General features: G+C 45.1%; 2 protein-coding genes and 1 long non-coding RNA gene across 3 annotated transcripts; 1 reads left to right on the top strand and 2 right to left on the bottom strand.

Annotated features, from left to right (window-relative positions):
* Nucleotides 1–263: 263 nt before the first annotated feature.
* On the top strand, nt 264–2190 carry LOC129776390 (uncharacterized). Its single transcript, XM_055782015.1, has 3 exons — nt 264–657; nt 720–1041; nt 1098–2190. Exons 1-3 carry the CDS (start codon nt 330–332, stop codon nt 2050–2052), a joined length of 1605 nt encoding a protein of 534 aa, XP_055637990.1. The 5' UTR covers nt 264–329; the 3' UTR covers nt 2053–2190.
* Nucleotides 2191–5503: 3313 nt separating this feature from the next.
* Nucleotides 5504–9916, bottom strand: LOC129761103 (uncharacterized). The gene has a single exon (XM_055758806.1). It carries the CDS (start codon nt 9914–9916, stop codon nt 5504–5506), a length of 4413 nt encoding a protein of 1470 aa, XP_055614781.1.
* A 1528-nt stretch (nt 9917–11444) lies between these two features.
* Nucleotides 11445–11801, bottom strand: LOC129763496 (uncharacterized). The gene is made up of 3 exons (XR_008740946.1): nt 11709–11801; nt 11568–11646; nt 11445–11507 (listed from the first exon to the last, which is right to left on the bottom strand). It is a non-coding gene; the product is annotated as an uncharacterized LOC129763496 (long non-coding RNA).
* Between the last annotated feature and the right edge of the window lie 2233 nt (nt 11802–14034).

The following is a 14034-nucleotide window of genomic DNA, read 5'->3' as shown; positions in this document are numbered from 1 at the left end:
GTTTCTCATCTGGAGTATAAGGATGACGATGCATTTATCTGTTGTCTGATTGTTCGAATACTTGTCTGAAAATGTTCGAAGTATTTACAGGGTCTGCAAACAATGATTGAAAATTTACGTTCCTGCTAGGGTGCGAAAAAAATGGTTACGTTCAAGGGAACAACATAACACAGACAAGCCCATAGTGGAGAACGCAAACCAGTTTATCTCATTCGTTGAAAAAAAAATACTCCACACCGTCTTATCAGCAAGCTCTCATTGTGCAGGCGCCGCTGAATCAGTTCGTTGCAAATAATACTATTGAACAGTGCGGTTAGATCGTCTCCAGAATGGAAGACCCCAACATAATCTACGGTGGTCCCCTGCCGTCGGATTGTAATCGAGGCTGCAGCTCCCTGGGAGAACTCATTATCCGACAGCTAGCGAAGGAATCCGACAAGTTGGCCCTTATCAATGGGGTCAATCACCTGCAGCTGACGTACGGTGCAATTTTGGACCAATCGTTGGCAATAGCGGGATTCCTGAGCGAACTGGGGATCCAACGAAATGATGTTGTTGCTCTGTTAAGTGAGAATCGTTTCGAGTACCCGGTCACGATATTCGCTGCGTTTTATTTGGGAGCAAGTGTGGCGTTATTTAACCCTGTTTATACACAACGTAGGTAATCATCGGTGCCAGTCGTGCGCAAAGATAACAGATGGCTTGTTTTTTTTTCCTAGGTGAGCTTGAGCATGCAATAAAAGTGGCAAAACCAAAAGTTGTCTTCGTATCGGCGCAAGCTAATTTGGTCGCGCAGAAGGCTTGCATGAAAATTCGCCGACCAGTGAAATTTGTGCATTTCGAAAATGGGGATAGTAAATATACCTGGCACAAATGTTTGGAAAACTCCGATCGCAAACTTCAGCAGCACAGTTTTGTACCGGTTGCGGTGAACACCGGGGAACAAATAGCCCTGATAGTCATGTCTTCCGGTACTACTGGTTTACCGAAGGCAGTTCAGATAACGCAGCAGAATTTGATATCCACTTTTCCTATCACAGAGTAAGACGTACATTAAGGTCTGTGGAGGAATCAAATTTCAAAATTTTATATTTCAGAGAATTCCTTACAAGTACCAATCAAACCGAGTCGGTGTTTGTTGACGTTATTCCATGGTTTCATGTCGCAGGAGGAGTGTCGATGATCAATTGGTTGATCAATGGTACGCGATTGGTTTTTTTGCCAAAGTTTTCTCCAGCGAACTACCTCAGATGTATACAGCACTATCGCCCGAACATGCTGAATATAGTGCCACCTATCGCAGTACTACTAGCCAAGAGTCCTATTGTGAATCAATTCGACGTTTCTTCAGTGAAGACGATCATCTGCGGTGCGGCTCCCTTAAGCCGAGAGGTAGAAGATTTGGTTCGATCTCGGTTGAAGGTTCCCTCGATTCGTCAGGCTTACGGAATGAGTGAAACTACTCTGGCCGTTCTCGTTCAGATGGACGCAGAGAACAAACCCGGCAGCGTGGGACGTATTCGGGCCGGTCAGTGGGTCAAAGTGGTCGATACAGAAAGCGGGCGTCCCTTGGGGCCGTTCCAAAGCGGAGAGTTGTGCTTCAAAGGAACGCTGATCATGAAAGGGTACATTGGGAATGAAGAAGCTATCGATGGAGACGGCTGGCTGCACACGGGTGATATTGGGTACTACGATGATGAGAGGGATTTTTACATCGTCGATCGGTTAAAGGAGTTGATTAAGTATAAAGCCTACCAAGTGCCCCCAGCAGAGCTGGAAGCTATTATACTGTCACATCCAAAAGTAAAAGACGCTGCCGTAGTTGGGATGCCGGACGAACGGGTGGGAGAATTGGCTGTTGCTTTTGTTGTACCTACGGATGGAGAACGGGTAGCAGAACAGGAAATTGTAAGTTTAGTTGAAAGACAAGTGTCGGAACAGAAATGGTTGCATGGTGGAGTACGATTCATTGAAGAGATACCGAAAACTGCGAGCGGAAAGATTTTGAGACGGAAGCTGCGAGAAATCGCTAGAAACAAAGCGAAATTGTAATCACACATTATGTGTATAAAATGTTTTTCATGAGATTATGTTCCACTTAATAAAATTTCAATTTAAGTCTTGAGAAACATGGGTGTCATACTGGTCGGGATTATTTTTGACGTAGGACTACGTCTTTCATTTCTATACCGGGGTGTAAAATCAAAGTTTCGAAAACGAAAGCGTTACGCCGGAGACCGAGATTTTGAGCGTTAATAGCTCCTAAACAACTGAACGAAATGGTATGATAAACACTTCATTCGAAAGATAAAATGTCTACGCGTTATATACTTGTTACTTTTTGATCCAAAAACTTGTTTCAATAGTCTTAAAATTGCTTTCAAAACAGGCTATTGAAATCACCAATCGGTATATAAGCGAGCGGCGCTCGGAAATCCACTCAGTTCTAATTGAACAGCGATTGGAGCATGTTGTCGCTGTTGCGGTGAAGCTCTTTATTTATCATGAAAGCGCGGATGAACGGTGTCACCAAGAGCCTGTTTGTGCACCCTAGGCCAGAAGGGAATCTATCAGGAGGAGAGTGATGCCTTAAACGGTTCCCTGGGAAGACATCGCTACACACACATACACGCGCGGCTATTAACAGGTGGTTATCGAGTTGGAATTAACCACTGGTGGGCTTCCAGTATCGAGGAAAATGTGGAAATATCTAATCGTTACTGAAAATAATCTGCCAGTTCCTTTGGGAATTTTCAAAATATATTCATGTGAAAGAGTTTAATTGAATGTTTTCTATCCATGTAACACTGTGACCAAATACATTTGGTTTTGTGGTTTTTCAATCAATCGCAATTAACAGGATAGCTTCAGAAGATTATTCTTCCCCATCAGTAGGATATTTCCGTATCCAATATTGTATGCGCCCGCAATCGATTATTGCTCAGTCGCCGAAAGTTCCGAGCTCAGAGAGTTCATTCCCCTCTAGTTTGCCTTCCAAATTGCCATCGTAAACCACACCTTCTCTCGATTCAATCACACACAAAAAGCATACTTAAGCGATATTCTGGTGGTGAGACACATTCATTTTTTGTGAGGACATCGACAAGACAACATCGTTGCCTAACGTGCTGGAGGAGGTGGACGGCGATGGATCGACACATACACGCGCAGAACTCTTTCCGTTAGGATGCCATTCAGCATCGAGAAAGTTCCGGAAAGATCTAATCATTGCTGGAAAATAATCTGCCAGTTCCTTTGGGAATTTTCAAAATATATTCATGTGAAAGAGTTTAATTGAATGTTTTCTATCCATGTAACACTGTGACCAAATATGTTTCAATCAAGTGCTATTAACAGGTGGTTATCGAGTTGGCATTAACCACTGGTGGGCTTCCAGTATCGAGGAAAATGTGGAAATATCTAATCGTTACTGAAAATAATCTGCCAGTTCCTTTGGGAATTTTCAAAATACATTCATGTGAAAGAGTTTATTTGAATGTTTTCTATCCATGTAACACTGTGACCAAATACATTAGGTTTTGTGATTTTTCAATCAATCGCAATCAACAGGATAGCTTCTGAAGATTATTCTTCCCCATCAGTAGGATATTTCCGTATCCAATATTGGATGCATAAAACCTTGTGCCTCCAACGTAACGCTCTCGTTTTCGAAGTCCCCCAAATATTCATTCATTCAGAATGAATTCAGATTCAACTTCATACAAATGATCTCTAAATCAACGATAGTCCTACGTCACCCTTGCGGTTATACCATAGATATAACCCACTTCCTGTTTTTCTTGAAAAAGCAATGGCGGATACCAATACGGATACCAAATTGGATACCAATGGCGGATACCGTACAGGCAATATTATGAAAAATAAACATTTTTTTGTTGTGAACTATGTATTAACTTAACAATGTAATATATTTTATAATACGTCCGTGTGAAATCTTTCGAAACAGTCTCCAAGAGTAAATCATATGAAGTATAATCAATACATAATTTTATTTATATTATCCGTTGAATATGAGACACTTTTGCTGTTGATGCAATGGAAGTGTAATTAATGCCAGCAATGTTTATCCGAAAAGATCAGCCCTTTTCACTTTCAACAAACGAAGATTTTTTACAATAGATTATTCAGATGACTTAAGACACTTATCCAAACATTTATTCTGCTCTTTAAAAACAACTACTTCAACATAATTTGAACCAGTAGTTACTCAAATAATGATTTCTGCGTATCCGAAATGATCAGAACTTTTCACTTTTGGTATACAAAGATTTCGTCGCTTGGGACACTCATGCGATTATTCAAATAACATGAGACATTTATGCAAACAGTAGTTCTGATACCTATGAACAATCTATTCCATCACACCAAAGTATTACAATGACTAAATTCTGCTGTTATGATTTTTGTCCCACATTTCAATGCATTCAACGCACTGTGCGTTGTCTTGTGTGGGTGACTACTTTGTTATCTATTACTCATAGGACACCGTATTGATTCGTGAACAGGTTCACTAGACATCAAACTTCGTTCAGAAAATGCATAAACTGATACTTGGTTAAGTAAAATATAAGATTAGCATGGTTTCTTGCTGTAATGGCTGACAGCAGTCAAATGACCACAAAGAGAAAAAATTTTTGGGGCCTTCGTAGCCTAATTGGTTGCGTGTCCGCTACTAAGCGAACGATCATGAGCTCATAACTCAGGGCCCCTCAACTGACCATCTTAGTGTGTTATTCTAGCAACTATGTCCACGCAACAATCATCATGTGTCGGTAATCCCAGTCCCTTACCGCTCACATTTTCGGTCTCCTGCAACGGTATTGGCACTATTTATAACGCAACAAAGAAAGCCTCATATCAACAGTCCCGCTGTGAACAGCCCAACTGTGAACATTTGAACAATAGCAATATTCTTTCGCCGAAAAAAGGCGACATGTGTTGTGCATCGATAGAATAGGAATTCTCTTGCGCTTAAACGGCTACTGTGTTATAGATAAAAACAAATGTTTATCGATAGATAAACATTTGTTTTTATCTATAGTCGATAGATATCGACTCTTACGCCTCAAAATGGTTGTTGGCGGAAGTAAAACCCCGTTCACTAATGTTTGATAGCATGTATTTATCTGCTTCAAAGCTGCAGAAAGTAGATATAATTAGGTTTCAATAACAAATTTAGGTATATTAGGCATCTTACAATTTAGTGCATTAATTCAATTTTGGGGGTTAGAAACCGCACTACATAGAATATTTAATTATCGCCACGGAAGTGGGATCTAGAAAAATAACTTTTAGGTAGTAATAAATTAATTAAATAAATTCACTCCGCTTCACTTAAACGCCAGGATCAATGTGGTCGATCGTTCAATTCAGCCGGATCTAGTCGATTGACAGATCGATCGAGTCTGCGTCACGATCATTCTCCCTGACAGCGGGTAACGTTTCCGTTGAAGCGTCGCTTTCTGATACCGGGTGACCAGATTCATCGTGGATGTAGTAGATCGGTAGACTTGCGGCAACATCCTCCGCCGGGTGCTTCTTGCCATCGGTCCTTTTTGACGTCCAGCAAGGCTATCTTCGTTACCGGTCTGTGCACGAGTCCTCCGGCAGTCCGCATGATCGCCTGTCGTACACGCCCATCCGATCCTCGAACCGCTCGCTCTACACGTCCTCTGATCCACTCGCTACGCTTTCCTTCATTGGTGATGAGAACCAAATCGCCTTCCGTGATCTCCTTCGCCGCTTCTTCAAACCACTTCGGCTGACGGCGAATAACCGGCAGGTATTCTTTTAGCCACCGTTTCCAGAAGATGTCCAGCTGGTCCTGGATGTCCACCCATAGTTCTTGGAGCTTTCGCTGCTGATGTCGTATGCCTTTACCCGGTACCTTTGCCCCACTTGAACTCCCGAGCAGAAAATGGTTCGGTGTCAGAGCTTCCGTTTCATCCGAGTCTAACGGCAAGTACGTCAGAGGCCTAGAGTTAACCATACTCTCTGCCTCCACAACTAAAGTCCCAAGTCCTTCCTCATCAAGCTTCCCATCCCCGTAAGCATCCCCCATTGCAGCCTTCACTGACTGAACCATCCTTTCCCAGGCGCCGCCCATGTGTGGGGCTCCAGGCGGAATGAAGCTCCATTTACACTGCGAACTGGTGAAGGTTTCGGAGAGCCCCGTAGCGATTTGTTGACGAAGTAGTCGTTCGGCGCCGTGGAAGTTAGTCCCGTTGTCGCTAAACATCTCAACGGGTGCCCCTCGACGGCCGATGAACCTTCTGACAGCGGAAATGCAGGATGAAGTCGTCAGGCTATTCACGACCTCAAGGTGGACCGCGCGTACCGTGAGGCAGGTGAAGAGGGCGACCCACCTCTTCACGCTGGCTCTTCCTTGCTTCACCAACACCGGTCCGAAATAGTCCAATCCACTGAAGCTGAACGGCCGGCTGAAGGCTTCGAGACGACTTGCATGTAGTGGACCCATCGGAGGGATGTGCGGTCGAGCTTGGCGAAGTTTGCAGAACCAACAATCACGCCTGCGTCTTCGAACCAGTGTTCGCAGACTAGGAATTTCAAACTGCTGGCGAATCTCGTTGACGACGGTCTCCGAATTCGCGTGTTTGTACTTCCGGTGGAACAGATCTACCACGAGCGAAGTTATTTCACTTCTCTTGGGAAGGATCACCGGGTATCGCAGATTGTAGGATGCTTGCTTGGATGCCCCAATACGTCCTGTCTGCCGCATGACTCCATTTTCGTCCAGACTTGGAACAAGTTTGAACAAGTAGCTGCTTTTCGGAATCGGCTGCATGTCACCTCGCGCCACCGATTTATTTTTCGTGAGGATCACCATCTCATCCGGAAACGATTGCCACTGCACCTGCTGCATGATCACCGCTTCCGCTGCCTGGAACTCCTCCTGTTGAAATTCACCGGACATTTTGCTACGCTCTCTGCTGATATTGTTGACAAAGCGCAGCACGTAGGCAACGGTGCAATGTAATCTCTCCCATTTGGAGAACCTTTCGAACTGGATAACTGGCTCGTACGCGAGGTGGAACAGGACAGAAGCTCGTATCTCCTCCGTCTCGACGCTGGGCATCGCTGGTGAAATCGGCCATGCGTCTTCTGGCTGTTGCAGGAACTCTGGTCCCGAGAACCAGTGGCTATCAGTACTAAAATATGGGCCTTTTCCCCACTTGGTCCCTTCATCGGCCGGGTTGGATGCTGAAGGCACGTATCTCCACTCCTTCGCATTGGTAGTCTCCAGAATCTCAACTACTCTGTGGGCAACGAACGGTCGATAGTTGCGTGGATCCGCCCGGATCCAGGAAAGCGCCGTAGTGTTGTCCGTCCACAAGTAGCGTTTCGTGATGGGAATTGTATGGTTTTCCTGGACGAACATCAGCATCCGCGCTCCGAGTGCACAACCCTGCAGTTCGAGCCTGGGTATGGACATGGGCTTTAACGGTGCCACTTTCGTCTTCGCTGCAACCAATACACACACTCCGGAACCAGCGGAGTTCATCACGCGTAGATATACAACGCAGCAATACGCCGCTGGACTTGCGTCGACGAACGCATGTAGCTGTGCGTTTTCGTAGGTGGAATTCGTCGCTTCTTCGAAGTAGCATCTCGGAATGCGAATTGTTGAAATGAACTGGATCATCTGTACCCACTCTCGCCAGCGATTCAACTCAGTGTCCTGGATTTGCTCGTCCCAGTTGATTCCGGTGCGCCACAACTCCTGGATGAGTACTTTGCCGTGAATCAGGAACGTTGCTAGCAGTCCCAATGGGTCGAATAGTGTCATCACACAGCGCAACACCTCTCGTTTCGTTGGACGAGTACCGCTCTCGATAAGTGCGCGTATCTCCTCGCTCATGTGTGTCGAGAAGCAAAGTTCGTCAGTCGCTGGCATCCATAGCATTCCGAGAACCCTCTCAGTGTGCTGCTTGTCGACCAGGTTGATGTTCTTGCCTTCGTTGGTCCCAGGTTCCCCTAGAGACTCTAGTATTGCTTTGCTGTTCGAGTTCCAATTCCTTAAGACGAAGCCACCCTGGAGATGGATGGTACGCACCTCTGCTGCAATCTTCTTCGCTTCCTTTTCATCCCCGAAGCTGTCGAGATAGTCATCGACGTAGTGGTTGTCGACTATCCGCTGCGCAGCCTGAGGGTATTGCTGGGCATGTTCCTTGGCATTCAAGTTCTTCACGAACTGTGCCGAGGCCGGTGAGCAGGTCGCTCCGAACGTGGCTACGTCCATAACGTAGATTATGGGAGGCTGCGTTGGGTCGAACCGGAACAGGAAGCGTAACGACTGTTTATCTCGCGCCGCCATCCGAAGCTGATGAAACATCTCTTGCACGTCAGCGTTCACCGCTATCCCGAATTGCCGGAATTTGAACAAAACGGCAGGCAGCGCCGTCAGTTGATCCGGACCCTTCAGTAGATGGCTGTTTAAAGATGTTCCATCTACCAACGCGGCTGCGTCCCAGATGATGCGGATCTTGTCGGGTTTCCGTGGATTCGTAACTGCTCCTATCGGCAAATACCAGACTCGCCTGGGGTCGGCGGTCTCCAGTTCTTCGTCCGTCGCTACATGCGCGTAATCCTTGGACACGTACTCCCGTATCTTCTGGTGTACTTTCTCCTTGAGAGTTAGATCCCGCTCCATACGACGCTCCAAACACTTCATTCGGCTCAACGCCATGGGATAGCTGTCTGGAAGCTCGATGTAGTCGTTGTCCCACAACAGCCCGGTCTCGAAATGGTCTCCGACTCGCTTGGTTGTTTGCTCCAGTAGCTGCTGGGCTCGCTGATCCGACGTCGAAAGGGAAGGGCCGACTGTTCCGACTTCTTCTACAGTGAAAAACTGCTTCAACGTTTCGTGGAGCTCTTCATTATGCGTGCATCCACATATGTGGAAACTGTAGGCGCTCTGTTGCTGTTGCTGCTGACCGTAAACGCACCAGCCAAGCCTGGTTTTGGCTGCGACGGGACCGGATCCATCTCCTTCCCTGATCTTCAACGGCAGGGCCAACGACAGATGGTCCAATCCAATCAGAATCCTAGGCGTAGCATTCTGGTAACTCTGCAGAGGCAAGTACTTCAAATATGCGAAGCGTTTCACTGCCTCCTCCAAATTGAAGCTTTGCGTTGGTAGATTCAAGCTCTCAACCGTTCGCGCTCCAACGATATGGTGCTTCCTTCCCTTGCCTTCTCCGGAGATGGATATGGACACACTCATTGAAGATTTCTCGGTCCGAGAGGTGTTCGCCGTCCATCGCAGACAGAGCGGCTGTGGGCTGCCGGATATTCCTAACTCCTTCACCAATTTTCCTTCGACCAGCGTTAGAGAAGATCCTTCATCAAGAAAGGCGAAGGTATTCACCTGGCCGTTGTTCCCGTAGGGAGTAACCGGAACAATCCTGAAGAGAACACTCGAACTCTGCAGACGATGAGTGTGGTTGTCAGCTACCTGTGTGACAGCATCTGAATCCGATGGCCTGGGCGAAGAGTGCAGAAGTGGATGATGTCGGTACTGGCATCCGTTGATACCGCAACGTGTAACAGTTCGGCAGGAACGTCGGCCATGCCTGAAAAGGCAGTTTTGGCAGACACCCAACGAACGAATTCTTCGCCAACGATTATCGATGCTGAGAGTCCTAAACTCTCCGCAGTCCTTAATGCGATGTCCTTGCTTGCTGCAGTTTGCGCATTGAAACTTGTCGGCCGGCTTTTGCTCAGCTGCTTCGGATAAGCCGGAAGTTCCAAACGCATGTTGATGGACGTAACCTTTCTGCTTCACTTTGTCCTTTCCCTGCTCCCTTCCTTGCGTCCTTCTTACGTCTGACTCAAACGAATGCACGCTCGTGGCATCCTCGACCACTTGCTGCATGTAAGCACAGAACGTTGTCAGGTCTACGTTGCCAACGCCACGTCTGTACCCTGCCTACATCATCTTCTGGTCGGCCGGAAGCTTGGCTACTAGTTCTTGGAGCAGTGTAGGGTTCGACAGGTGAGTCAGCTCGTTCGCTGCTACGATGTGGTCGCACAGTGCTTGAATCGCAGTCCCGTAATCGATGAGTCCCTCAAGCCGGTCCGATCTCGGGGCTGGAATTGACCGAACTTTCTGGAGCAAAGCATTTATGAGGATTTCCGGACGTCCATATCGCATTTGCAGTGTCTCGATGACCTGCGGGACCGTACGGGGTATCACGAGCCGACTTCTTACGCTTTCGAGCGCACTGCCTTTCAGGCAACGCTGCAGCCTGACCATATTTTCGCCATCCGTATAGCCACACGCTTCGGTTGTGTAGTTGTAGCTGGAGATGAATATCGGCCATTCTGCTGGATCCCCGGTGAATGTTGGCAAATCCCTAGCCAGAGACTGCCGAGCTACGAGTTGTTGCGATGTTGGACCTGGTTGCGAGGCTATTGCGGAAGCTTGAGAGTGCCTTGGGGGGAAAGGTTGAGGGTTTGGAGGAGGATTGTTTCCCATAGGGGGCCAGTCGTAGAAGCTTGGGAGCGAGTTTCTGGGTGGTTCACACAAAGATGAGAAGCGATTGTATTGTTTGGTTGTGGGAGGACTTATCCTGTCAAACAAGCTGGATCTGCCTTTATTTCCAGCGGGTGGAGGTGCTTGATGTCTACTTAACTGTTCATGGTTAGGATATGTTTTAGGAATGGCACCTGTAGACATGGGCACACTCATCGGGGGCTGTTGTGGTACCTGGTTCGCCGACTGCTGGCTAATAACCTGGTCCATTCGCTGCATACAGAGCGCCAGCTGCGCTCGCAATTCGGTCACTTCATCGCGTGTTTCGCGGGTTTGCAATTGGGTCCCGGACTTCGTCGTCTTTGGGTCTGTCTGCTGATCGCCGGTGCCGGGGGGTAGTTGTTGACCGCTGGTTTTGGTGTGCGAGGCAGCTGGTAATGGTTCTCCACCTACCGCGCCTTCTTCATCACCATTAGGGGTCTTGTTCAACCACTGTTGCACACGATGATCGCGTCCTCGTTGACTAATCCGGGAGTTCTGGCTTCTGGTTCCGTCAGCTACTTTTGCCTTGTTCAGCAATTCCTGCTCCTGTTGCAGGAACCTCCTCTTCATATCCAGCTCGACCTGCTTCCGCTCAATCTCCTGCTGTCGCTTCAACCGTTTCATATCGTCAGCGACAGAGGATTTGCTTCGGCTGGATTTGCTGCTTTTACCCGATTCGCTAGGAACGGTTTCGCACTGCGTACACTTCCACTCCCGGTCGCTCACCGAAGCATCGACGCCTGCGCATTCGAAATGCCACCAGGATTTGCATTTGTCGCACTGGACAAAGTTGCCGGATCCCTTCTCATCGCAGGCCACGCATTTAACAACTCCCGGAGTGGGTGGAGTATCATCCGGCATCATTTGGCTTAAATTCTTTGAAGAATTGTTGGCGGAAGTAAAACCCCGTTCACTAATGTTTGATAGCATGTATTTATCTGCTTCAAAGCTGCAGAAAGTAGATATAATTAGGTTTCAATAACAAATTTAGGTATATTAGGCATCTTACAATTTAGTGCATTAATTCAATTTTGGGGGTTAGAAACCGCACTACATAGAATATTTAATTATCGCCACGGAAGTGGGATCTAGAAAAATAAATTGTAGGTTAATGAATTACACTATACTAGGCAATTAAATAAATTCATACGGTAAAAAAAATAACTTTTAGGTAGTAATAAATTAATTAAATAAATTCACTCCGCTTCACTTAAACGCCAGGATCAATGTGGTCGATCGTTCAATTCAGCCGGATCTAGTCGATTGACAGATCGATCGAGTCTGCGTCACGATCATTCTCCCTGACAGCGGGTAACGTTTCCGTTGAAGCGTCGCTTTCAGATACCGGGTGACCAGATTCATCGTGGATGTAGTAGATCGGTAGACTTGCGGCAACAATGGTAACAGTGTAATATTCAACAAAAAGTTATCTTAATAAAAAATGTACACGCATGAATTCGGCTCTGTTACAGCTGAATTGCTAAATGAGCCTAATAAAATAAACTGTTGATATAAAAAAAATATTTTTTTTTTAAATCGGTTTTTATACATATATTTTTTGTTTTTTGAGGTTTTAGAGCATCATATTCGAGGAAAAAAATCCTTCTTCGCATATGTTCGCATTTCAACAATGACAGAGTTATAGAATTTCTTGTTTGTTTCGGACTCTGTTGCCTCGAACTGGCACTACATTTGAAAATGCGCTACATAAGACGATTATGTTGCTTCCACTAGAAATATGAGAAAATTTAGTACAGGATACCGCTGTGAAACATATAAATTAGAGGATTTAAATAACATTTTGGAAGTGAAAAACTTCAAAGTTAGTAATTTTTAATGTGTTATTATTAATTTTATCCTAAAAATTCATATTAAATTTGAATGTTTCTATCAATTAAATTAAAATTTTCTAATCGCTCTACAATTTGTTCTCTGATACTCAACTTTTATCTAACTTAATTTTGCTGCAATATCGATATAAACAATTCCTGGTGATGAAAATTCATAAAAAATCTTCAATAATCACGGTTTTGACCCCACTGTACATATAAAAGCTACCTAAATTTCACCTAAATGTTGAAAGGTAATATATTTTCGTGAAATAAGCCATATTTGAAACATAAAAAAATGTTTTCTCAAACTGTATATAATTGAGTCCAAAATTGTATATAATCGAATCAATAACATCGAGTCTGTAAATAATCAAGTCCGACCTGTAGTATATCTAATTAGTTCTAAAAAATACAAAAGCATTTTTCTCGAAGTTCGTTTATCACTCCTACGATACATTTATTTCATAATCTATACGCCTGATTTGGTCGATTATTTTTAGAATGTAAAAACGTATTTACTATCGCATAGCATAGCGGTCTCGCATAGTTGGCTTGACATTTCAAGTGACCATTTTTGTTACAAAAATCAAAAATAAATCATATAGCTACACCCAAACTAGCGTTGGCAGAAAACATGCCATCTTTGGCAGAAATGATGCCATTTCCTGGTCATGAGAGTCAAATGCGCAAAAAATGAGCTATTTTGAAGCTTAAAAATGATTTGTATGTATGCGAGCAGACATCTCTTTCTGTTTTCTTTTCTCTTTTCATTTGCGTCCAAGAAAAAAATAGTCCATACGACGTCAATGGGGATCGAACCAAGGCCGGCTGGAATGCGAAGTTACTTTACACGACCACGCTATCCATATAGCTGCCAGCGCTATTATAAAGGAGCGTGATAATATTACACCTCATCATAAAATGAATATATCTTTCTCTGTCTGGGCCGTGTATTTGACAAACTATACGAAAAGCTTTCATTCAAATGTGTCTCCTGTTTCGCTCCCTCATATTGGCTCTAGCATATATATTATACAAATGATATACATGTATTGGGGAGTAGAACATTTTATGTTATCTTTCAGCTCAGAAGGATGCCAGAAAATGTGCTAAAAATTAACTTTGGGTGTACCATGGTGGCATTTATCGAGATTTGCAAAGCTGATGGGTGAAGTAATTTACCAGAAAGATAAATTATCATTGACATTCTGAAGCTCTATCGATCTTGGGTTCGTTTATTAAAGCTCTCTTGCAAAACTAATGCCAAACTCTAACTATCAACCTTGATAAAGGCCACTTGGGCGTCTCGCCGATGATATTTTTTTCCGTGACCGGAATAAATCGTACTAGAAATCCACTGATGGATATTAATGCCTCACAGAAAAAAGCGTAATATCTATTTCCTATTTACTCTGGGGGTCAATGTAATGGGGGCGAAGTCCCCATTCAACGAGAATAAAGAATCGAGGCGGCCTAAGTCGCCAAGATGCACGATCCGAGTCCATCGCCGACCCGCCGTCGAAAGCGACGGCTTCTCGCACGCAAACCTGTGTTCCACTGATTGCCCGGTTAGTTTGAAACATAGGATACAATCCTTTAGCAATGTCCGACCGAGCGTCGGATTGCATACGTTTGCCCGGCACA

Source organism: Toxorhynchites rutilus, chromosome 1 (assembly GCF_029784135.1).
Source record: "Toxorhynchites rutilus septentrionalis strain SRP chromosome 1, ASM2978413v1, whole genome shotgun sequence".
NCBI lineage: Eukaryota > Metazoa > Arthropoda > Insecta > Diptera > Culicidae > Toxorhynchites > Toxorhynchites rutilus.
The sequence above is the reverse complement of the archived record's forward strand: the minus strand, read 5'-3'. Positions and strand labels throughout refer to the sequence as shown.

Coding starts and splice junctions, on each gene's coding strand:
- LOC129776390 (XM_055782015.1), top strand. CDS start 330: ATGGAAGACCCCAACATAATCTACGGTGGTCCCCTGCCGTCGGATTGT. Junction 658..719: donor TAACCCTGTTTATACACAAC/GTAGGTAATCAT, acceptor TTTTTTTCCTAG/GTGAGCTTGAGCATGCAATA. Junction 1,042..1,097: donor TCCACTTTTCCTATCACAGA/GTAAGACGTACA, acceptor TTTATATTTCAG/AGAATTCCTTACAAGTACCA.
- LOC129761103 (XM_055758806.1), bottom strand. CDS start 9,916: ATGCAGCAAGTGGTCGAGGATGCCACGAGCGTGCATTCGTTTGAGTCA.